Consider the following 27,082-nt stretch of genomic DNA (forward strand, 5'->3'; position numbering starts at 1 on the left):
TCAGTTATTTTGATCAAATACATTAAATCAAGAAGCATCTGTATCATTACAGAAAACATGGATGTTATTCAGGCAAAGAGTCATAATATCCGATTTTATGAAGAATTGTGCGAAATTTTAAAGCGTGCTATTTTAAGAAACAGATCGATAAGGAAAAATCGGGCTCAGGTATAGAAGGACTCATTATGATCAATTTATTTCGATTCCGTGGACAAATTTATATTAAAGCTCATATATGGGTTTGATACATGATCAAAATCGGAGTGGATATCGCCTATGTGTAGGAATACGTAAAGAAGTGCTGCACGTGGAGTGCGAGATAGCCCATGCGAGATAAGATTTTCCAACTAACTTTTACGGATTTTTCTATATGGTTTGTAAGAAAGCGTTTTTTTAGTCACACTCCAGCGCGTATTACACAAATAAATCTGACTGTCGAGTAGTGAAATATTATATACATGTTGGACTGTTTGGGCGAGAAGATTTTTGCTAAATTATTTAGATCAGTATTAAACAACAGGTTTACCGTGAACGAAATATCTCGAAATTAATAAGGATTACAAACCCTAATTAAGAATAATTTGGTTTGCTTCAGACTATTTTCTTAAAACTGCCCGTGGTCCAGGGGCAACACGCTCGTTTAGGAAGCGAGAGGTCTGGGGTTCAAAACCCTGTCAAGGCAACTTTTTTGTTGTTTTTTTATTGTAAGTATTTTTAGCGATTTTAACATTCTTTCTTAAAGGAATTAGCCACGTTAGAAACTCTGGTCATGCAAAATTCGTATACATGTATCAAATTCAAACTGTAATAGCTAAAAATTTTAACGCAGTCGCTGCAACTCGATGCCCTGCAAGATGAATAATAGTATATTAAAATAAACTTATACAGCAAAGTACTTACAGATATTGATACGATTTAGATTGCAAAGATTGCAAGAAATTGTTATGTAATAAGTTTTTTGTAGGAAAGATTCAAATTCCAGTAATATCAGATAGATAAACGTCTGTTGATAAAATATTGAAATAGTGATGAATTGGTACTAAATCTAACAACACAAACAAACATTGTGATATCAAAAATAATTCTCACTTACATCCGTCTATTAGAGAAGGTATTTTTTGCCGCCTCCATGCTTGACTACAATAAACACAATATAAACAAAACATTTTGGTTAATGTATTATTGTAAACACTACAATAATCTAAATATTTTGGTTAATGCATTATTGTAAACACTACAATAAACACAATATTTTGGTTAATGCATTATTGTTAACACTACAATAAACAGAATATTTTGGTTAATGCATTAATGTTAACACTACAATAAATACAACATTTTGATTAATGCATTATTGTTTATACAATTACAGTTAAGAATTTATTAAGTAATTTAAGTATTTATTAGATATTGAAAATAGGCTATAATAAAGAAATGTACGGTGTTTGATTTATTGGAAACAATTGTTAATGTTAAAAAGTACAAGAAATAATGTCAAACTTGCACTCAACAGTATTTTATAATCTACTTTCACCGATAATTTGAAATGCCATGAACCAGGCATAATGAAATCAAATATTTAGTACTGCATATGACATTAGTTTGTTCGTATCAATTAGTAGCCAAAAGCGAAGACCTTTTTTAAGTTTTCAAAGGCACGGGGGAGGACGTGTTACACGAGGGATGGAGTTCTTATGATAACTTGTCAATGAGTTATTTTGATAACTGTCACGGAGTTCGTCGGAAAACTACTGTATATACTGCAAAAACACTCGTCAAAAATGGTAATTTTCATCTTAAAAAAAGGGAGTTTCAGATGCTAAATTAAAATTTAATGATTAGCTTGCCTTTAATACTGTATTATGTGTCAAAAACTAATTCATAGTCCATTTTTCATCGCCTGTTGCTTAAAATCTTGAAGTTTCAAAATTTTAAATTATCTGCCAATTCGCAATTATTGACCTGTTTATTTCAAGTCTTCATCATTGCCATACATAATAACCTAATGATAATACAAAATTGCAAACATAAAGCTCCGGCTAACAAATTTATACCCGTTTTTTTCAATTGTCCTGGAGTTCTTGTGATAACTCAAAATATGTCCAGGAGTTCTTATGATAACTTTTGTTACTGCCAATGTATTTCTTGTGCTAAATCACGTCACGTTTAGCGGTTTTTATTACAGTTATCATAATAACTCCATCCCTCGTGTAACACTTCCTCCCCCGTGAAAGGAGTAATAATCCAATGTACGAAGTAATATATGACAATTAAGAAACTTGATTACAAAAAAAATATGTTTAATTTTTCGTACACATCATTTGTAAAATGAAAAATAAATTTGCGATAAAAAGATCAATTAATTTCTTGTATCACAAAGTATAATGAAATGGCTATATGGTTTACCATGTGTCTCAGAATAATACGCGGCCACTTCGTTACAAAATATTAAATAGCAATGCAAACGATATAGACTGAAAAAAAGTTTCATGCCACAGTAAAATCACAAAAGTGACAACATAGAAATGCGTCTGCGAAAGCTGATGAACATGTATCACATATAATCATTTATTTCTTTTAAACAAATTTCGGGTAATATTTTTTCGTTTTAACGAATTTCGTGTATTCTCATTTTGTAAATTTCATGTATAATTATTTCGTTTAAACGAATTTTGTGTAATATTATTTCGTTTAAATGAGTTTTTATCATTGTTAATCTTGCTTAATTGACTAAAATATGTAGGTATGTATAATAATGTCATACGACAGGTCCATTAAGCCTAAACAACCGCTAATAATTGTTTTTTTTTCAATAGCTTTTTATTTATTATATCCTGTTACATCTATATAAAAATTTATTAGATTGGCTTTATAGCCAAGAAACCTGTAAATTATTTTTTGATTTAGCAATTAGTACAGTTATAGCGATTAAGAATTTTGTATTGAGATTAAAATACCCCTTTGTTAAAATTTTGCTACCTTTATCACAAATGATTTCATATTCTGTGGTATATTTCTCTTCAGGCGATAGATATATTCATTTGAAGTTCTTTCATTGTACATAAAAAACGTCAAAGTGCAATTAAAAGGATGACATAAGGACGTTGCTTTGATGTGTATGATTAGATTCCAAAAAAGGCTTAAATATCTCGTTTCCATGGTGAGTAATCTACTATAAGTAGTGGTTTTTATGAAGCAAGGAAAGAATTTTTTCAGGTATAAAGTAGCAATTAATACACATTCACAGATTTCAAAATGTAGAAATGTCAAAAAATACTTACATTCTCTTTCTATTCAGAAATGCTACTGTTGCTGGTAAAAACAAATTAAGATGACGTTTCTTAGATAATTTTTAATTAAAGAAATGCTATAATATGTCATTGCCAGAAAGGTGAACCGTATTGTCTAAGAATTAACCAAATCCATAAAAAATACAAAGTTATAACAATTTAAACAAATTTCAATAATTTGTCCCATTAAGGTCTTAACATCCTGGTCCCATGTATAAAGACAATCCAAACATATACATGTATAACAAAGTAATAGCCACTTATAGCAAATATCAAGTAAAATTTAACATTTTACCTTGAAGATCAAGGTAATTTAAGAGTCAAAGTAAATTTCAGTATGGTCAATTGAAGGTCTTGTCAAAAGGATAGTTGTGTCCAAGTATGGCGACACTCCATTAAAAATATAAAAATAAATATATAATGCCCAATGTTAAAACTTAAAGATTTCAGACAACAACTGATACGGGAACAAAAGGCACGACTGTAGCAAAAAGCTCGGACACTGTGTTTTCGAAAAAGTCGGGCTGAAAGGATTTTGAGGGTCAAAGATCAAGGTAATGTAAAATCTTTGTCGAAAAGGAATAAACCTAGGTTTATGAAATTTAATAGTGGCAGTGTCCATGCCAAGTTTATGACCCCTAACAGATTGAAGATAGTATCTATGTCTAATGTAAAGGTTAAGTGAAACTTATTGTAAAACGATCAATAACTTTAGGACGGATTAATTAGCCTAGGTTTTAGAAACTTTAGAACGACAGTGACACTTGTGTAAAGTACTTGTCCGATAAACCCCTTGTTCTGGTAAATAAACCATTGTTCTGGTTAATACACCCCTTTTTTCTTGTAAATAAATCATTGTTCTGGTTAATAAACTCCTTGTTCTGGTAAATAAACCATTGTTCTGGTAAATAGACCATTGTTTCTCGTTAATAAACTATTGTTCTGGTTAATTAACCTTGTTCTGGATAATAAACCATTGTTCTGGTTAAGTAACCATTGTTCTGGTTAAAAAACAATTGTTCTGGTAAATAAACCATTGTTTTTGTTAATAAACCATTGTTCTGGTTAATAAACCATTGTGCTGGTTAAGTAACCATTGTTCTGGTTAATAAATCATTGTTCTGGTTAATAAACCATTGTTCTGGTTAAATAACCATTGTTCTGGTTAATACACCATTGTTCTGGTCAATAAACCATTGTTCTGGTAAATAACCCTCTTTTTTTGTTTATAAACCATTATCCTGGTTAAATAACCATTGCTCTTGTTAATAAACTTAATAAACCCCATGTTCTGGTTAATAAACCCCTTGTTCTGGTTAGTAAAACATTGTTCTGGTAAATAAACCATAATTCTGGTTAACAAACCACAGTTCTGGTTAGTTAACCATAATTCTGTTTATTTCACCATTGTTCTGGTTAATAAACCATTGTTTTGGTTAATAAACCATTGCCCTGATTGATAAAGTATTGCCCTGGTTGATAAAGCATTGTTCTGGTTAATAAACCATTGTTCTGGTTAATAAAGCATTCCCTGGTTGATAAAGCATTGTTCTGGTTAATAATCTCCTTGTTCTGGTTCATACACCATTGCCCTGATTGATATGACATTCCCCTGGTTGATAAAGCATTGTTCTGGTTAATAAACCATTGTTCTGGTTAATAAAGCATTCCCTGGTTGATAAAGCATTGCTCTGGTTAATAAACCATTGTTCTAGTTAATAAACCATTGTTCTGGTTAATGAACCATTGTTCTGGTTAATAAACTATTGTTCTGGTTAATAAACCAGTGTTCTGGTTAAATAACCATAGTTCTGATTCATGAACCATTGTTCTGGTCAACAAACCATTGTTCTGGTTAAAAAAACCTTTGTTCTTATTAATAATACATTATCCTGATTAAATAACCATTTTTCTGGTTAAAAAGCCATTGTTCTGGTTAACAAACCCCATGTTCTGGTTAATATTATATTGTTCTGGTAAATAAACTATAATTCTGGTTAATAAACCATTTTTCTTGTTAATAAACCATAATTCTAGTTAATAAACTATTGTTCTTGTTAATAAACGATTTTTCTGGTTAATAAACCCCTTGTTCTGGTTAATAAACACATTGTTCTGGTTAATAAACCATTGTTGTGATTAATAAACAATAATTCTTGTTAATAAACCATTGTTTGGTAAAAAATCTAATTGTTCCGGTTAATAAACCATTGTTTTGGTTAATAAACCCATTGTTCTGGTTAATAAATGATTGTTCTGGTTCATAAACGATTGCTCTGGTTAAAAAAACATTGTCTTTGTTAAATAACCCCATGTTCTTGTTAATAAACCATTGATCTGGTAAATAAACCATAATTCTGGTAATGTAAAGGTTAAGTGAAACTTATTGTAAAACGATCAATAACTTTAGGACGGATTAATTAGCCTAGGTTTTAGAAACTTTAGAACCACAGTGACACTTGTGTAAAGTACTTGTCCGATAAACCCCTTGTTCTGGTAAATAAACCATTGTTCTGGTTAATACACCCCTTTGTTCTTGTAAATAAATCATTGTTCTGGTTAATAAACTCCTTGTTCTGGTAAATAAACCATTGTTCTGGTAAATAGACCATTGTTCTCGTTAATAAACTATTGTTCTGGTTAATTAACCTTGTTCTGGATAATAAACCATTGTTCTGGTTAAGTAACCATTGTTCTGGTTAAAAAACAATTGTTCTGGTAAATAAACCATTGTTTTTGTTAATAAACCATTGTTCTGGTTAATAAACCATTGTGCTGGTTAAGTAACCATTGTTCTGGTTAATAAACCATTGTTCTGGTTAGTAAACCATTGTTCTGGTTAAATAACCATTGTTCTGGTTAATACACCATTGTTCTGGTTTATAAACCCTCTTTTTTTGTTAATAAACCATTTCCAGTTAATAAACCATTGTTCTGATTAATAAACCCCTTGTTCTGGTTAATAAACCATTGTTCAGGTTAATAAACAAGTGTTCTGGTTAATAAAGCATTGCCCTGGTTGATAAAGCATTGTTCTGGTTAATAAATCATTGTTCTGGTTAATAAACTATTGTGTTGGTTGATAAACTCCTTGTTCTGGTTAATAAAACATTTTTTCTGGTTAAATAACCATAGTTCTGGATAATAAACAATTGTTCTGGTCAATAAACCATTGTTCTGGTAAATAACCCTCTTTTTTTGTTTATAAACCATTATCCTGGTTAAATAACCATTGCTCTTGTTAATAAACTTAATAAACCCCATGTTCTGGTTAATAAACCCCTTGTTCTGGTTAGTAAAACATTGTTCTGGTAAATAAACCATAATTCTGGTTAACAAACCACAGTTCTGGTTAGTTAACCATAATTCTGTTTATTTAACCATTGTTCTGGTTAATAAACCATTGTTTTGGTAAATAAACCATTGCCCTGATTGATAAAGCATTGTTCTGGTTAATAAACCATTGTTCTGGTGAATAAAGCATTCCCTGGTTGATAAAGCATTGTTCTGGTTAATAAACCATTGTTCGAGTTAATAAACCATTGTTCTGGTTAATGAACCATTGTTCTGGTTAATATACTATTGTTCTGGTTAATAAACCAGTGTTCTGGTTAAATAACCATAGTTCTGGTCAATGAACCATTGTTCTGTTCAACAAACCATTGTTCTGGTTAAAAAACCTTTCTTCTTATTAATAATACATTATCCTGGTTAAATAACCATCGTTCTGGTTAAAGGCATTGTTCTGGTTAACAAACCTAATGTTCTGGTTAATATACCATTGTTCTGGTAAATAAACCATGATTCTGGTTAATAAACAATTTTTCTTGTTAATAAACCATAATTCTAGTTAATAAACTATTGTTCTTGTTAATTAACGATTTTTCTGGTTAATAAACCTTAGTTCTGGTTAAAAAACACATTGTTCTGGTTAATAAACCATTGTTGTGATTAATAAACAATAATTCTGGTTAATAAACCATTTTTTTGGTAAAAAATCCAATAGTTCCGGTTAATTAACCATTGTTCTGGTTAATAAACCCATTGTTCTGGTTAATAAATGATTGTTCTGGTTCATAAACGATTGCTCTGGTTAAAAAAAAACATTGTCTTTGTTAAATAACCCCATGTTCTTATTAATAAACCATTGATCTGGTAAATAAACCATGATTCTGGTTAATAAACAATTGTTCCGGTTAATAAACCATAATTATGGTTAATAAACCAATTTTCTGGTTAAAAAACCATTGTTCTGGTTAATTAACTAATTGTTCTGATTAATAAACCATTGTTTTGGTTAATAAACGATTATCCCGGTTAATTAACCATTTAACTGGTAAATAAACCCGTTGTTTCGGTAAATAAACCATAGTTGTGGTGGTTAATAAATGATTGTTCTGGTTAAAAAAAAACCATTGTCCTGGTTAAATTTTCTGTTTAATAAACCATTGTTCTAGTTAATAAACCACATGTTCTTATCAGTAAACCATTGTTCTGGTTAATAAACCATTGTTCTGATTAATTAACTAACCCATTGTTCTTGTTAATAGACCATTGTTCAGGTTAAATAACCATTGTTCTTGTTAATAAACCCCTTTTTCTGGTAAAAAACCATTGTTCTGGTTAGTATACGCATTGTTATGATTAATAGACCATTGTTCTGGTAAATAAACCATTGTCCTGGTAAATAAATCATGGTTCTGGTTAATTTACCCATTGTTCTTGTTAATAAACCATTGTTCTGATTAATAAACACATTGTTCTGGTTGAATAACAATTGTTCTGGTTAATAAACCATAGTTCTGGTTTATAAACCCCATGTTCTGGTTAATAAACCATTGCTCTGGTAAATAAACTATTGTTCTGGTTAATAAACCATTGTTCTGGTTAATAAACCATTGTTCTGGTTAATAAACCATTGTTCTGGTTAATAAACCATTGTTCTTGTTAAATAACAATTGTTCTTGTTAATAAACAATTGTTATGCTTAATATACCCATTTTTCTGGTTGAATAACCATTGTTCTAATTAATTAAGCACAGTTCTGGTTTATAAACCCCTAGGTCTGGTTAATAAACCATTTTTCTTGTTGATAAACCATTGTTCTGGTTAATAAACCCCTTGTTCTGGTTAATAAACCATTGTTCTGGTTAGTAAATCATTGGCCTGGTTGATAAAACATTGCCGTGGTTGATAAACCGTTATTCTGGTTAAATTTCTCTTGTTCTGGTTAATAAACCATTGTTCTGGTTAATAAACCATTGTTCTGGTTAATAAACCATTGTTCTTGTTAATAAACCATTGTTATGGTTAATATACCCATTTTTCTGGTTGAATAACCATTGTTCTAGTTAATTAAGCACATTTCTGGTTTTTAAACCCCTAGTTCTGGTTAATAAACCATTTTTCTTGATGATAAACCATTGTTCGGGTTAATAAACCCCTTGTTCTGATTAATAAACCATTGTTCTGGTTAATAAATCATTGGCCTGGTTGATAAAACATTGCCGTGGTTGATAAACCGTTATTCTGGTTAAATTTCTCTTGTTCTGGTTAATAAACCATTGTTCTGGTTAATAAACCATTGTTGTGGTCAATACACCCATTGTTCTGATTAATAAACCATTGTTCTGGTTAATTAACCATTGTTCTGGTTTATAAACCATTGTTCTGGTTAATAAGCCATTATTCTTGTTTATAGACCATTGCCCTGGTTAATTAACCATTGTTCTGGTTAATTAACCATTGTTCAGGTAAATAAACTCATTTTTCTGGTTAATAAACCATTGTTCTGGTTAATAAACTATTGTTCTGGTTAATAAACCATTGTTCTGGTTAATTAACCATTGTTCTGGTTAATAAACTCATTGTTCTGGTTAATAAACCATTGTTCTTGTTAGTAAACCATTATTCTGGTTAATAAACCATTGTTCTGGTTAATAAACCATTGTTCTGGTTAATAAACCCCTTGTTCTGGTTTGGTTAATAAACCATTGTTCTGGTTAATAAACCCCTTGTTCTGGTTTGGTTAATAAACCGTTGTTTTGCGTGATTTATTATCTTTTCCGATTCTGTCCGATCATATTTAAATATATGGCGCTCTTGTAATGACAAGATACAATAGATATAACATGACCAATGGTAAAGATTTTCTTTAAAAATAAAGAAAAATTTTAGTACAGATTATATATACAATGTTCATTATTTAAAAAAGTACAAAATAATACGTACCAGAAAAAGCAATCATTAAAAGCATTGTAACACCAAGCACAATTAAAAAAACAATTTCTTTATGCTCTTCAGCCGACCGTAATTCCGAACCTGCAACAAAAGGTAACAAGTATATCTAAATATCGCGATTTTTTGTAGCTTATTGTGGAGTTGCAGAAATTGAGAAATGGAAAAATGTCTTAGAAAGACAAAGTTAAAACATTTTAGTGTTCCGCGGTATACTTTTTTTGCTCTCGACATATCACCTTTTATCAGATATTGGTGTATGTCGTTTACATGTTTTACAATTTTGACCCTTGGCCATTAGTTTAAAGAATTTTTATTTCAATTTGTACATCATAACTATTTACAGTAAGCATATATAAACACACTGATAGATTTCGTGGATTGGAAAACAAGTCAAATGTGACTTATGTAAATTCCTTTCCACACATAAGGTACTAGCTTGCAATAGAAAAATGTGGATTCGTGTAAATATTTGAGGCCTTTGCCATAAAATGAGGCTTAACAACTAGTTTTATGCTATTGCACCAAAGGAAATTTTTCTAGTAATATCAAATTGGCGAGTCGGCTTTATTCGATAAAAATGATATACTTACACATAATTTCAGGGTCAAACCCAATGCTTTTGTCCGAAACAAGCGACTTTTCTGACACTTTGCAATATATCGGCATCAAATATTCCTTACAATCAAAAAATGATATGTTAGCTGAGGATCCATTGATTGATGAAAAGTAACTAATGTTTTTCCAATAGTTTTCGGATGGTATGATCCATTCAGTCATTAAATTGGCTGCTATAGCAGGTTTGTAGAAAGGTGGAGCGGCGAAATCAGAAGTACCCTCACAAGTTAGAGTGCCTGATATTCCATTTCCAAAAACTTCCCACGTGGTATTTCTGATTTCCGGCGCCTTTGGTTTTCCTGTAAATAAACGACGAAATAATAGCATGCATTTTGTTGTCAACAATAATTATTATTTGAATTTCACTTAACGCAGAATCGTGATATTTACCACCGGTGAGGTCTGATGGACCGTTTACCTGTTTAAACGTCTGCTAGTGTTATTCTGTGATTCGTGGTTGGTGAAGTGACTTAAGGTATTAAATCGTTTGTTTGTCCCGTTATAATGTATTGCCGTCTATAATAGGTTATTCCACCCTATGGAGTTAGGGGCCAGTCAAGTCAAGGTCATTAGTGCTAAAAATAGATTTTCTTTTACACTTTTACCCATACAGCCTCCTTTATTGACATATGTCATATTTGGAGGGAAGATAACTTGCATTCCATCAGTTATGCAACTCTTCTCTATTCCTCCCTTTAAACAAATGATTTCAAACTTGTGGACCGATATTCATGAAGGGCAGGAGAATTAGAGCAATACTGGAAATAATGGGACGACTCGGCGTGTATTAATTTTGCAATATTCAGTGGTTATACATCTAGATAGAGCAAGTGAGCTTGTCCAATTTTAGAAACGCTGAAAGGCGTCATGTGATTGAATTAAAAAAATCATTCTTGAATCATAGGAAGTCGAGAACGGGACCGCAGATTGAGGCGCTTATTTTCGATCGTGTAACGGTTTTTAAAACGTTTCTGCTACATCTAAATATCTTTTAGTATTAACCGAGTATATGGCCTCAAATAATATATTATCAATTGAACCTAATCTGTCTCTTTTGAAACTGGTCAAATTTAACGGTATTATAAAAAAATGACACGGAGTGATATCCGCCATTCGCCGCAACGTTTTTGGCATGAGTTTTTCCCCTTTGGCTACAATTGATTATTATTTTTTAGAATTCTGTTCCCGTTATTTTTGTCAACCTTCAGGTATCGTCCACAGGCACGAGTATCGGACCCGGGAAGAAAAAATATTACCAGATTGATTAAAAACCTGTCCAAAAAAAATGTAAAATGTGACCCCCTTAAGAAATATACTATAAGTTAAGAGAAGGCCGGGAACTCCAGATTCGAGCCTACGAGCAAGAGATTCATTTTCCAATCCGTTGTGTAAACAATTGTCCAGACAATTAAAAAAAAAACTTTATCACTATTTCACGTGTGTATTAAGCTTCCAAATGACACCAACCCCAAGTCTCTAGGCCTTCCCGTTCAGGAAACGAGTGCATTTGTGCGAAAAATCCTTGGTAGACCAAATTGCGGCACAACAATTCGATACGTTAACATAGACTAATACATGTTTGTCAACTGAGTACGGGTCAAAATCACTTGAATTTACTAAATAATATTACTAAATACATTTAATTAGACCACTCACAACTGTCAGTTGCATCTGATACACACGAGATTCGAGTTTCAAACATTTACACGGTCTTTCAATCGCTTTCTACGCCATAAGGCATCCTTTTGTGAAACGTTGCGTTTTCGTTGCTATCGGCCAATCAGAAGACTCGTTATAAAACATCGAACAGCTGATTAACAATGGCGAAGAAAGGAAAATAAAGACTGTAGAAAGGTTCGAAATTCGAATTTCGCGTGTATCAGATGTTACTTACAGTTGTGAGTGGTTCAACTTAATGTATTTAGTAATATTATTTAGTAAATTCAAGTGATTTTGACCCGTACTCAGCTGACATACATGTATTAGTCTATGTTTACGTACCGAATCTTTGTCTACCAGGGATTTTTCGCACGAATGCGCTCGTTTCCTGATAGATATTTCATGAACGGGAAGCGCTAGAGACTTGGGGTCGGTCTCATTTGGAAGATTTATACAAACGTGGAATAGTGATAAAAGAGTTTTTTAATTGTCTGGACAATTGTTTTCACAATGGATTGGGAAATGAACCCCTTGCTCGTAGGCTCGAATCTGGAGTTTCCGGCCTTTTCTTAATTTATAGTATATTTCTTAAGGGGGTCACATTTTATATTTATTTTTGTTTTTTTGACAGGTTTTTTATCAATCTGGTCATATTTTTTCTTCCCAGGTCCGATACCCGTGCCTGTGGATGATACCTGAAAGTTGACACATTCAAAATTCTGACATAATAGTCATCAATTGTAGCCAAAGGGGAAAAACTCATGCCGAAAACGTTGCGGCGAATGGCGGATGTCACTCCTTGTGTTTTTTATGATACCGTAAAATTTGACCAGTTTTAAAAGAGACAGATAAGAAGATAAATATGTGATTTATATAAAAATAAACAGTAACTCCTTGATAAAGAGGGGCTTAACCCCTCGAAACGTTGGAGAAAGAAAAGTTTGTGTAGTAGATAATTTTAAATTAACTGTTTCCAGATAGAATTTAAAAGAGACAGATTGGGTTCAATTGATAATATATTTTTGAGGCCATATACTCGGATAATACTAAAAGATATATAGATGTAGCAGAAACGTTTTTAAAAAAGTTACACGATCGAAAACATGCGCCGCAATCTGCGGTCCCGTTCTCGAGTTCCTAAGTCTTGAATATAAGTTCATTGTATACAGTTAATTTACACATCTAATTTATAATATTTTTTGTTTCGAAATGTTTAAAGCTTTAATGTTGAACAATTTTACCCTTAATCTCCCATATCATTTATACAAGTAGCATAATATCGGGTTATTATGCTGGCTGATTTATGCCCACGACGAAATTAAGACAAAGTTACCACTTTGTCATCGTAGCTAGGATACCCACGACCGAACCCAATCGGAACATCCTCGGCTATTATCTATAATAACCTCGGAAACAAAACGAATTGAAAGTAGTTCTACCACGTGGTTTCTGATGTAAACAGAAACAGAGATAATGTAAAACGAATGTATATATTTGACATCTAATGTCTTTTCCGGTACTTTTATGCTTGAAAATATCTCTGACAACAATTTTTAATTTAAATATGCCCACCAATTTTCTATTTTAAACAAATCCGACTAAATGTCAACAGGTTGGTTTTTTGTACTTTCGCTTTCTACAACCATAATAATAAATATATCAATAATGTATTGTTTGCTTTTGTATCTTATTTTAGGTGGATTTTTACTATATATATTGGAAATAAACTTGTCGGCAACTCCCAGCATTAAATTACTATTTGTTTACATGTTTAGTTTAGACCGAAATACCGCATACGTTCTGTGTATATACATACTATTGTGTTCGAGGTCCTTATCCGAAGACTGACGGAAAGGGCCGAGTAGTTGCGAATGCGACCGAACCGTTGAATTTATCCGATTATTACCGATTACGTGTAAACCGACGATGTTACTATGTCTTTTTTCGTGTTTTCGCCTGGCGCCCGGCAGAGCGGCAGTACCACAAGGTATGTAAAGAACTACAACTCTGTTTGGCGACCTGGCATTGTTACTAATGAACGGTAACTATGTTATACTATGTTATGAGAGTGTCATTGCTATTTACAAACGACAATTAACCCTGCTTTAAAATGTTAATTCAAACTACAACTCTACTTTGAAAGTTAAATTCGCCGTTTATATACGAACGACAACCCTGTTCTGTCTCTGAGCGTGTAATTTTTATTTATTCAAGAACGACAACTCTGCTTGAAGATTACGAACGACGAATCTACTTAGCGATTGTAATAAGTGGGCACGCAGAAAAATGCAAAGAGATTGAATAGAAAAATTCAAAATTCATTAGGAAAAAGTCCATACATTTGAAAAATGACAGACCATGTTATTTTTACAAGCTGTTGCAACAGAATCTACATCTAAAAAAAACTACTTTTCCTAAAAGAAAAAAAAAACAACAAGTTTACTTAGAACGACAACAGTTATGCCGTCTCGCATAGTGGTGTCATCATCAATGGTGTATTCACAGACATATGTCCCGTTTCTTTGTCTTTGTAAGTTTAGAATTTTTGCGGAGAAGTTGTTTTGATGAACATTTCCGTTGAACGTTACGTCATTATCATGGTAATTCACGTTGTTTTCTTGATCGACTTCTAGTAGTGTGACGTTAGTCTGGAGTAGGTATAATCTTATGTTACTTGCCAAACCATTTTGTAACTTGAAATACAACACAGGACTTGAACCAGGTAAGAAAACACTTGTGGTATGATTATCTAGGACTGAAAAAAACAAGACGACAGGTGATTTCAAAATAATAAGAAAAAAATAATGTACGTATTGAACAGTGGCGCAAAGGTATTTTTGATTCGCAGATTTAGCAAGCCGTAGTTATAATCATAGTTAGATTGACAGAAATTGAAATTAAGATTAAAGATCTAATGCACAAGTTATTTTGAGCATGGCCACCAAATCCTAGGCAATACTGAATATAGAAAATTGACCGCTTTCTTACGGAATACCGTTAGGGCCATCGTGGTTATAATTAATCATCCAGAGGGCGACAGTGCGATAGTGCGATGACAACAGTATGATAACGCGAATTCGACAGCATATCGCGTTGTCGCAATTGCGGTATCGTACTGTCGCCATCGCGGTTTCGCACTGTCGTCAACGCGATATCGCACTGTCGCATTATCGTACTGTCGTCATCGCGCTGTTGCACTGTCGCCATCGTACAATCGCATTGTCTTCATCGCGCTGTCGAATTATCGTCATCGCACTGTCGCCCATTGGATTATATAGTGTTTAAAATGATAGAATATGGGGAAATAATTTTACTTTTGTCAAAAGCTTTCTTTTTTTTTTCTTTCATTTCTTTTTTTATATACTGAAAACGTGTAAATAAATTATAAATTAATAAAAAGTAACATTTTATATCAAAAGATATGGGAAAAACTCGAATTTAGTTATATATAACATACACGGAAAATGTAATAAATTATGTGAATCATTAAAAAATGTCGAAAGATTTCCGAGGAAAATGATGTTATGTTGACATTTAAAAGATGCAAAAAAAAATATTTAATTGGTCAGTAGTACATAAAGCATATTCAAGTTTTCTTTTCGATAAATGCAGGATGTATTTTTTATCGAGTACATGGTATGAAAACAAATATTTCATGAGTTGCGGTAATATTTTATACATTTTTCTCTTTGACATTACACTTTGAAAAATTTGCACTAAAATGTTGTATATTGGCTGAATTAAGAAGAAAAAAAGTCCGGCAAGACACAAGTGAAATTACGATATGTTTCACTGCAATGAAGAATAAATTTTAAAGTGAAAATACGGAAAATTATAATAAACTCACTTAAGTAATTCCTTTTAGAGTTTTAATTGGTCATCAGTGGTTTTATTGAAAAATGTAGAATTTTTTGTATTTACTAACATTGAAAAAAAGAAACTTTCATCTAGACATAATTTTCTCTATATCTATAATGTAAATGGTCCACAATTTTCACTATAAGTTAAACTGGACAACATAGTCTACTATATGTTAAACTGGTCAGCAGATTCTACTATATGTTTAACTGGTCAGCAGATTCTACTATATGATTAACTGGTCAGCAGATTCTACTATACGTTTAATCAGTTTTTTATATGACGTACATTACGTAAAATCTGCCGACGATATCGTATTAGAAGAAAATACGAAAAAAACCACTCCAGCATTGTTTTTATATAATTTAGTTGCTCAGCATTGGTTTAATTGGATTGCGAGATGTAGAATATGTTATATTTACTAACATTAGGCCTACAATATAATTAAAAAAATCAAGGCAAAATTTGATATTTCGTTATATATCTATACTTGGTCAGCAGTTTTCACTGTGTGACTGGTCAACATATTCTGCTGACTCCCTTCACGTTTCCCCACCAAAACAAGGATAGGAGAAATTAAGTTTTCGAACACTGAAAGAGAAAATTAATGTGCCAAGGAAAAATATGTCATTGCGAAACCATGCTTCTTATAACAATATTCATGGATAATGCCACGGAAGAGCTACGGTCTAATCGTTCACGGATTAAGTACGGAAATGTGAAATTCCGTAGTTCGCTACGGTTCCAGTACGGACGCACAACGGTACGAGTACGGAGTCCGACGGATTTACCACCAAAAGCCCTCGGAGAGACACGGATTGTTACGGACCGACACGGTTTGATACGAAACGACACGAATCAGGACAGACGTACTACGGATACACTACCATCTGTTACGGTATAAGCACGGGTTAGTACGAATAAGTACGGTCTGATACTGAGTAGAACGAATTCATACGGAGAAGAACGAATTGCTACGGATCTATACGGACCTATTATTTCCGTCCACAACCTCTTGCATGCTCATTTAAAAATGTCTCACAAGAAAAGAACACATAGAAAACGAATTGCAGAGTTCAATGATTTTGGCGGAGAGGATTCGGCCTCATCGCGTCCGACCCCTAGACATATCAGGTCCGATTAAAGTGAATTTTTTGAAGGACACCGGATCCTCATACAAAACTTGAAGGGGTCTTCGTAAAAGCTCATCTCTAGTCCACCATGTCGTCGTCTTCTCTTACCTGATTAGATATGGACTAGTAATCATAAATGAAAAATGTTGATCAATACTGCTCCTTTATTAATTTTAAAATTTTCTGTTTATTTTACAATTACATTAATTATCGTGAATGTTTATGTTTTAAAAATATGTAAAAACCTTGTTAATTAATCTTATTATCACTCAAGGGCCAGCGTCCGAGGCACCTCGACCACTGCCTCCGCATTCTGAGCCATTTCAATATAAAGTTGCAGCCACTTAATGGCAATTATCATTTATTGAATGTTCCCGCAAATACGTCTGTTTATAACAAGAAGGTAGCTTGAAAAAGTACATGATACTTAATTTATCCGTACTAAACAGTGATGGACCGTACCATTCCGTACCGTTTCGTATTGCAACGCAATAAACAGTATAAGACCGTGCTAATCCCTGCCCGTCCGTAGTACAACGTATTACGACCGTGCCTTTCCGTGACAATGCCGTATTAATCCGTATTAAAACCGTAGCTAATACGTAGGGTAACTGTACAAATACGTAGTTCTAAGTACTAAACCGTGGAAATCCTTGACAAGTTGGTGAACTACGAATCAATAAAGACTAGTACATGTATGGTTTTCGTACGGACCAGTACGTATCAGAACGGTTTAATACGGACTAGTAGGGATACGCTACGGTTGATTTTTCCGTAGCAATTTTTTGTGCATGTTCAAAAATTGTCAAGGATCGCTACGGATATGCAAGGACTACTACGATTGATTACGGTTACAATACGGAGAGCTACTGATCGACCAGTACGGGTAGCTACGGACGATGCCGGAATTAATCCAAGGCTCTACCGTGGGCGTTTTCCGTGAATATGTGACCGGGGTATTAGAACAGTAAAAGCCCGTATTAACATATCAACGAAGATAACGCCACATCGCTCCTAAGTAATATCCCGAAGGGCAATGACTTTCGTATTGACGCAAACGGTCGTATCAAGGAACGTACCGCTGAACCTTCTGCCCCGAGTTTTGATGCTAGTTCCGTAAAACCATAGAATGAATCCTAGCCCCAAGGCATGTTGAAAACAGCTCACCTAAATGTATGCGGATGGACTGAAAATAATAATGATTTAAGATGCGCTATTATTAAACCCATTGATGCTGACATTTTTATTTGTTTAGGTCGTCAGACCAAACAAATAATGGTAGCGAAATTTCAGAGTCTAATGTTGTTAATTGCAAATGCCGAAAGTAGTCCACTTTTTGAAGCGGTTACTTCCCTTTTGTATGTACATTAACGCCGAAAAATACAGGGGAGACCACTGCGTAAAAATGGTCAAAGACAGACGCATTAATTTTAAAGCAAAGTAAATCCCGAATGGTCGAAGATTTCATATATTGTTTTATTGTATTTTCTGATCGAAAATCAGTAAATACAAAGCGGACATTCAATCTCTGACACAGAAGTTTACGACAAACCTAACAACAAGTAGTTCTCAAAACAGCTTAAAACTAGCGATTTAAAAGAAAGAAATATTTTATTTTGTTACAAGTATCCAACAAATTACAACGCATTCAAAGTTAAACAATAGCGTTGGCTTATAGAATTGTCAATAAATGCACAATCACAAATTACGCGGATGAATATGAAAATACTATTTTTAGCGATGTCGATTACCGAATACTACACAAACCGAGTAGTGGAATATATAGATTCTACATGTCGGACTGTTTGGGCGAGAAGAATTTCGCTAAAATATTTACTTCAATTTTAAACAACAGGTTTATCCTGAACAAAATTCCTCGAAATTAATAAGGATTACAAACCCGAAATGCAATGGAAGTTCTAAATTTAGAATGACTTGATGTTATTCAGACTTTGTGTGTATAACTTCTCCGTGGTACAGTGGTAACGCGCTCGCTTAGTGAGTGTGAGGTCTTGAGTTCAAAACCCTGTCGAGGAAACTTTTTTTTGTTGTTAAATTCTTTTTTAAGTGTCTTTGTTAAGGAAGTAGCCATGATATGCAAGGATAAAGTGTGGCTGTCGTAAAAAATGAACATAAATGATTTTTTGATGCAACTCTAGTTATGCAGAATTCCGTATGTGTCAAACTCTGGTGCCTTGCAAAATGAATTATAATACATAAAAATAAACTTATACAGGAAAATGCATACAGATATACAGTACGATTTAGATTGCAAAGATCAGAAAATACCACAGAACTTGCAGCCCTTTGATTCTTTATAAACATACATGCTTATAGTAAGCTCCAGGATTATTTACATCTGTGTTAAACAACAGTTAAAGTCGTTACAAACCCTAATTTAGAAAAATATGGTTTTCTTCAGGCCGTTCACATTATAAATTCACCGTGGCTGAAGGGTTTTCGGGCTTGCTTAGGAAGCGAGAGGTCTGGAGTTCAAATCCCAGTAAAGGTAACTCTTTTTTCCAAATTGTTAATGTCAAATAAATTTTAGATTGAATATCAGTGTTGCAATTAGTCTTATAGCCAATTTACTACAATTAAAACGCTGGAAAGCATTGGTGGCACTATACATATAATCTCACAAACTGCACCTTTCTTACATTCTGAGACCCAAACAAATTCAGCGCCTTCTGTGCTTTGATTTCAATATGCGAGACTCACTTAACTGGGGAAAAGTCATTGATGTAGATGGATACGTCTGGTTCGGTAATAATCGTAAAAATATTCATGTTAATGCAGTTCGAGGTTCGGGCGGTGTTGGAATTCTAGTTAAAGCGCGTTTATTTGAGGTGTTTGAAATTTCCAATATCGAAAGCTCATTTGAAGCAATTTCAACACAGAGGATTATGTTTTATTTAATTTGTCGAAATATGAACGCTCCATTATAGCACAATTTGGATGAGGGATTCTTCCACTTAGAGTCGAAACAGGAAGATATATTGGAGAACCATTGAATGATAGACTTTGTAGGCTATGTAATGACAATTGTGTTGAAAATGAAGTACATTTCTTACTTAATTGTCCAAAATATAATGAGATAAGATCGCAGTCATTTGGTGAAATATTAATCTTCTTGTTTTCAAACCACGTTAGAAATTGCAAAATACTTAGTGGAAGCTTATTTACATAGACGGAATATCATTTATAAAAATACTGAAGTGTAATTAAATGTTTTACCTGTTCGAACTCACAGGATTTTCAGGAAAGTTTATCATCGAACTATGTACACCATAATGATAAGTTTGGGGAAAGGTATTATGTTTTAAACATATTAATACCATTCATTTATATATATTTATTCTTTAGACGTTAAATCAACTCGATTGTCTATGTTTACATAAATGACGTTTTTCTATAAACAGTGACTTATTGGTCAATGGGGCCGGGCAATTTATTTGTTCTGTAATTGTTTTATTTTTTGTACTATATGCATGCATCGCAAGTCACTATAATAAATATTTTTTTCTTCTTTTTCTTCTTCTTCTATTCTACTACATGTTTCACTGGTCAGCAGATTCTGCTATATACATGTATGTGTGCGTTTAACTGGTCAGTATAATACACAGTACGTTAAATCTGCTGACCATATAGTCTAAGAAGAAAATATGGCATAAACCACAAAGCATTTTCAAGATGTAATATTTATAAACATTCTTAAATGAATTAGTAGTACTATTACTTAAGTGATTTTAGCAGTATTTTTATAGTGACCACTTTATAGTGACCAATAATGACCATTTACATTTATTTATGATCTACATGTATCTTTGTATTTGTCGAGAAAACTTATGTACTACTGACCAGTAAAAAATAAGGAATCTTTTTATTTTGTATCTTACACAGACTGTTCAAATTTATATCATCATCATTATCATTTTTCCACTACAAAATCTTATTTTTGTATCAATTATTTTTAAATTTTTGCATCTTTAATGTCAACATAACATATTTTCATCTGAAATATTTCAACTATATTAAAGTTTAACACAATTTATTATATTTTCCACTTTTTCCGTGTATGTTTAACTCTTTAGGTATTTCCCCTATCTTTAAATATAAAATGTTATTTATTAATAATTTACAAATTTTGTTAAGACGTTTTTAGTATAAAAAAAGAAGAAAAGGAAAAAAAGAAAAAAAGAACACCCCCACCCCAACAAAAAATAGATTTACAAATATAAAATTATTGCCCCATATTCTATAACGTCAGCTTATTCGTGAGCAGTTTAGAGAAGCCCAATCAGATACAAAAAAGAATGTGAGCATGTGTACCCACCGTGTATATCCAGTAACGCCGGAATGTGAAAATAACGCACGATTGGTGCAATAAGTAACGCAGAATTGTGCAAAAAATGACAGATACCTGACAGGATTTCCAACGCGGTAAGTAAACTGGCCAATATATTTTCCTTATTTAATCGGACCGGAAAAAAATTGAATAGCCGCATACGTCTTCGAAAACATTACTCTTTATCACTGATCAAGATTATTTCCACAAAATTGTTTACTTTTCAAGATCATTCGTGAAAATGATCGCTTGACTACGTGGCACAAAGGTGACATGTGTGTGTTTTTATTTATCTCGTGGCCACGAGATACTATGTCGTGGCCACGAGTTACTAAGTCGTGGCCACGAGATAGCTAAGTCGTGGCCACGAGTTAGCTAAGTCGTGGCCACGAGATACTTTGTCGTGGCCACGAGTTACTAAGTCGTGACCACGAGTTAGCTAAGTCGTGGTCACGAGATACTATGTCGTGGCCACGAGTTACTAAGTTGTGGCCACGAGATAGCTAAGTCGTGGCCACGAGATACTATGTCGTGGCCACGAGATACTATGTCGTGGCCACGAGTTACTAAGTCGTGGCCACGAGATAGCTAAGGCGTGGCCACGAGATAAATAACCAATCAGATTACACCATATATGTGAATTTTCCTAATTAACTAGACATGTGCTATAGTACAAGGATGCCCCTTCTTCACCAGCCTGTAAAAGTGCCATTTATACAACTTATTGACTTGTCAATAATTTTACATTTAGCGTCACTGTGACCCTGCTTTTTGACCCAATTATCTCGAAATTATTAGATGTCATATACTGATAAGGTGCAATGATCTTTCTGGGTAACATTAACCATGGCTTATCCTTTCTAAATTATTCATCAGACAAGGATTTTACCTAAGAGGCTATTTACTGTTCATGGGAAATGTTCCTTACAAACAAAATAAACCAGGACTTATTCCTTCTCATGTTATCGTATAAACAAGGTTTACAGGCCGTTGTACGTACAAACTGACCAATTCGATCACAAACTTGCCCAACAAAGAGCTATAATCAAATTTAATGTCTGATGGGCCTTGGAAGGTGACTTTCTAATATGATCTTAAAGACAAGTTCAAAGTGAATATCTTCAGTATTTGCAAAGAATAATGTTGCATATAAAAGTAAGTTGTTAAGTTTAAAAAAATTCATATTATATATAGAGTATTCTGATTGGTTAATTATCTCTTGGCGACGCTTTAGCTATCTCGTTCCCACGAGTTAGTAACTCGCGGCCACGACATAGTATCTCGTGGCCACGACTTAGCACTATCTCGTGGCCACGACTTAGTTACTCGTGGCCCCGACATAGCATCTCGTGGCCACGACTTAGCTATCTCGTGGCCACGACTTACTTACTCGTGGCCACGACATAGTAACTCGTGGTCACGACTTAGCTATCTCGTGGTCACGACTTAGTAACTCGTGACCACGGCATAGTATCTCGTGGCCACGACTTAGTAACTCGTGGCCACGACTTAGCTATCTCGTTGCCACGACTGAGTAACTCGTGGCCACGACATAGTATCTCGTGGCCACGAGATAAATAAAAACACACACATGTCACCTTTGTGCCACCGTACTAAACCACCGTTTTAAATGAGATTTTGGCTTTTTGTCGGCTGTTTTAAGTACAGCAATGCATATTATACCGTATGATTTCGATTTTCGGTAGGCAAGTGACATTAACTTATTTTCTGGTGATATAAAAAGTTGAAATAAGTTGATAAAATGTGATTCAAGCCGTTTTAATGTGGTAACGCCGATGTACGTGAATTGTGCTTCGCGGTAACGCCGGAAAATTTGATTTTTTTCATATATGGCACTGAACTGTTATACAGGTTTAACGCAAATATAATCAAGTTATTTGTGACCTCTTGTAAGTAAATAAGAACAATAAACTTCGATTGCAAATAAATTGAATATAAAAATAATAGAAAACAATCAATAGAAGATGTGTTTGTATATTTTATGCCTGAAATAATACACCTTTAAAGCTTGAAAGTCTCCACATGTCCTTTATTGTGTTGGCGTGATGAGAAACCCAACCAAAACAAATATTTGGCTGTAGCACTTTGCTTGGTTAACTCCTGTGAAAATGGATTATTCATTTAATTTAATTTTGAAGTGACTTGTATTCAAAAGATATTTTACTTAGAAACTATAATACCCAAAACTTGTAAAAGCATAACCTTACTGTCCTCTGCTAAAGTTAAATAAATTATAACCCTTGGGGTAAAGATTTACCCTACTCTTGACGTTCCTTATTATATGTTAACTTGTATGGGAAAACATTGAAATCTACCGTAAGAGCTTATGCTAGGCATTACTATAGACGTTTTCAAAACTTACAGGTTAATGACCCTAAAAGAAGCCACCAGTACAAATACAGAGTGACCATTTGCTCACTCAGTTAACTCATTTGTATAAATACATTAAATATCTAATACCAATCTCTCGGACTTTGAATGAACTGTTCCAAGATCACAGCTGAGCAAAACCGTTTCATAAATTTACCAGGTAAAGGGTGACATAGCCTAAAGACAGGTTGAATATATTTTGGTTTCTTAACTCAATGTACATGTGGAGTGCTACTAGAGATGTGTTTTGGGAGATTTTATCTATCCATGTCATGAAGGTCTAAAAGTGGACATCCTCATGTTTACTATGCCAAATAATTAAAGAGTGAGAACAATGAAACATTCTATAATTTAACAAAGCCCATTTTCATAACTACCATCTCAAAGGGTATTGAGAAATTGATACACCGTTGCTACCCCATTTTTTTCCCTTGAGTGAGACATTTCACGCATTGCCTCGTACTCACTTCAACAAACATTAATTATAATACGAAGCTTATAGCTCCGTGGTTTCAGGGACGGATTCGAGACTGTGTCTCTATTTACTACCAATCAATCTAAAATAAATTATGTATAAAATGAATTAAAGTTTCCCCATAAAAATATATTTGAAAAGTGCTGATACTCGCTTATTAATGGCGTTAAACCAGTATAACAGTTCAGTACAATATATGACATAATCACATTTTCCGGCGTTACCGTGAAGCACAATTCACGAACATCGGCGTTACCTCATAATGACGGATTGAATCACATTTTATCAGCTTATTTCAATTTTTTATGTCACAGAAGATAAGAAAATATCACTTGCCCACCGAAAATCGAAATTATACGGTATAATATACATTTTTGTACTTATAAGAGTCGACAAAAAGCCAAAATCTTGCTCAAAACAGTGAACAAGTCATCATTTTCACGAATGATCTTGAAAAGTAAACATTTTTTTGGAAATTCTCTTGATGAGGGATAAAGAGTAATGTCTTTGCAGCCGTATGCGGCTATTACTTTCTTTCAGTTCGGTTAAGTAAAACATATATTGGCCAGTTTACTTACCGCGTTGGAAATTCTGTCAGTTATCCGCCATTTATTGCACATTTCTGCGTTACTTATTGCACGAATCGTGCGTTATTTTCACATTCCGGCGTTACTGGATATACACGGTGGTACCGGAAGGCGATAATCAACAATGTGATAACGCGATGGCGACAATACGAACGTGCGATGACCACAGTGCGAAAATGCGATGGCGATAATGCGACAGTTCGATAACGCGATGACGACAGTGCGATAACGCGAAGGCGACAATACGATACCGCGATGGCGACAACAGGATAGTATTATCGCACTATCGTGTTGTCACCATTGCTTTATCGCACTGTCGTCATCGCGTTATCGCACTGTAGCCATCGCATTATCGCATTGTCGCCATCGCACTATTGCTGTCATCCACTGTCATATTGTCGTCATCGCATTGTCGCCCCTCTTGATCATTAAATATAACCATGGTCCTAACGGTGTCCGTACTGTCTCCGTACTACGAGGTCAATGACCAATGACTTGTGCCGGAGATATATCAAACCCGCAGTGTATGGGTATTTAGCGGGGAACTTTATTTCACCACTCGAGGTCTTTACAAAGAGTTTAACAAATAAAAAGGATCATAACCCCCACTATTCTCAGTGGTTGTGGGTCGGGAATATACAATAATTTACTTGTACATAGGAAAAAAAACAAAAACAAAACAGATTTTATTCAAAATTAATGTTACAATGAAATAAAATTTGTAAAAATTGCGGCGTGGCCGAGTGTTTAACGTGTCGGACTGGTAATGTAAGGATTGCTGGCCGTATGGGTACAAACACCGTCAGGTGAGCAAAAAACTTTACACTCATTGCTTAGTACTGGTTCTAGGAACGGATTCGAGAGTGTTTCAATGAACTAATAGGTTCTTAAACAAAAATAAAATAAATTAGTATAAACTAATCTGCATAAAAGTAATGACCCCTTACCAGTTATTTTCAATTCTCTTTTTCTGACAAAGTAACCGCATTCGAAAGTAACGTCTGCATAGTCTTGTAGAAATTTACCATGTATCGTAAGATAATACACCTTCATATTTCCAATCCATTTGCAATTTGACGTCATATTATCAGAATGTTGTTCTACGCCATAACGACATTGTGGTTTTATTTTGGCCACGTGACCAAAATTGTTCGAGAAATAGATTATTGTATCGTTTGGTAGATTTTCGGTGTAACAGCAGATGGAAAATGGAGTATCAAACAGAGGGACGTCACATGTTGAAATTTGAACGCTGCCCCATGGCGTCATTTCTTGAGCTAGAAATAAAAATGAAGTTTGGGGAAATAACTGTATATTCCTTGATATTTTTATTTAAGAAAACTATAATTCATTCTCTGAGCTAGTATTGTTAATTTGAGTCTGGCAAATACTATATATACATGTTGTTGTTTGTTTTATTTGTTGTTTTCATCTGCATGCCTCCAGATGAGCCAACAAATTTCAATAAAATCAAACTTGAGAATGAGTGTTGACATTTTATGAAAGTTAAGAAATTCAATATAAAAGTAATAATTTACACGTTATGTGTGCTTATTGACTGGTTTTGCAGTATTTTTCACTATATCCCAGATAGCATTCTATATGGGACCCATGTGGGGCCCATATGGGCACCTATATGGGTCCCATTTGGGCTGCCCATATGGGCCCCATATAGGAAGTGCAACCGGGTTCCAAATGGGTCCCATCTGGGCAGCCCTTATACTCAATATGGGATTCACATGGGCCCCATCTGGGCAGCCCATTTACACAATATGGGCCCCACATGGGCAGCCCTTGTACTAAATATGGGTTTCAAATGGGCAGCCCAGATACTTCCATTATGGGTAGATTTTGAATTCCGGGGTAGATCTATTTTCAATTACTTCAATTATAAGTTTGCTGGACGTTAAGATAGCAACCGCTTGCTACAGGGCATGATTCTTGTACTTGCATTAAATATTCAAGTGATGTTTTAACTCATTCCGTTTCCTGGAACAGACAGATTATGGCACAAAGCCTTTATGATCATGCAAGAAAACAATACACAATGTATATGCTTTAACAATGTAACTTTATTTAGTAATCTCACTTATGGTAAGTGTATATCATATACATACAGATTCTCAATACATTCTGTGGACGCCTGATGTCAACAAAGAAACCTTTACTTATGTAAATAAACTTAGAAAAGTGTACAATATAAAATCCTAAACTGTACATATTTGTAAATCCACAGAATTTCATTTTGACTACATAGTTTTTAATTCAAAAATACAGAAATATTAATTATTATTCAAAAAGTCCTATGTAGTAAATATTACTTTGGTACACTTAATAAGCAACATGTAATGGAAAACTGTTTATAATGTACGAACAAAATAATTAAAAATGCAGTTTCATAACATTAGATACCAAGGAAAAATGAAACTTATGCTAGACACTGGTAAAACTTTACAGAAGGTCTTTGGAACTCCAAGAAATATATG

General features: G+C 33.7%; 1 protein-coding gene across 1 annotated transcript in view; it reads right to left on the reverse strand.

Annotated features, from left to right (window-relative positions):
- Positions 1-27,082, reverse strand: part of LOC132734712 (uncharacterized) — a 37,039-nt gene that overhangs the window by 2,911 nt on the left and 7,046 nt on the right. The window contains exons 2-7 of the mRNA XM_060721506.1: positions 25,544-25,873; positions 14,248-14,559; positions 10,121-10,444; positions 9,522-9,611; positions 3,282-3,312; positions 1,094-1,137 (exon numbers count right to left, since the gene is read on the reverse strand). Coding sequence (XP_060577489.1) covers positions 1,094-1,137; positions 3,282-3,312; positions 9,522-9,611; positions 10,121-10,444; positions 14,248-14,559; positions 25,544-25,873 — 1,131 coding nt within the window. The remainder of the gene's footprint in view (positions 1-1,093; positions 1,138-3,281; positions 3,313-9,521; positions 9,612-10,120; positions 10,445-14,247; positions 14,560-25,543; positions 25,874-27,082) is intronic.

This window comes from Ruditapes philippinarum, unplaced genomic scaffold (genome assembly GCF_026571515.1).
Source record: "Ruditapes philippinarum isolate M1 unplaced genomic scaffold, ASM2657151v2 ctg1335_1_1_1_1, whole genome shotgun sequence".
NCBI lineage: Eukaryota > Metazoa > Mollusca > Bivalvia > Venerida > Veneridae > Ruditapes > Ruditapes philippinarum.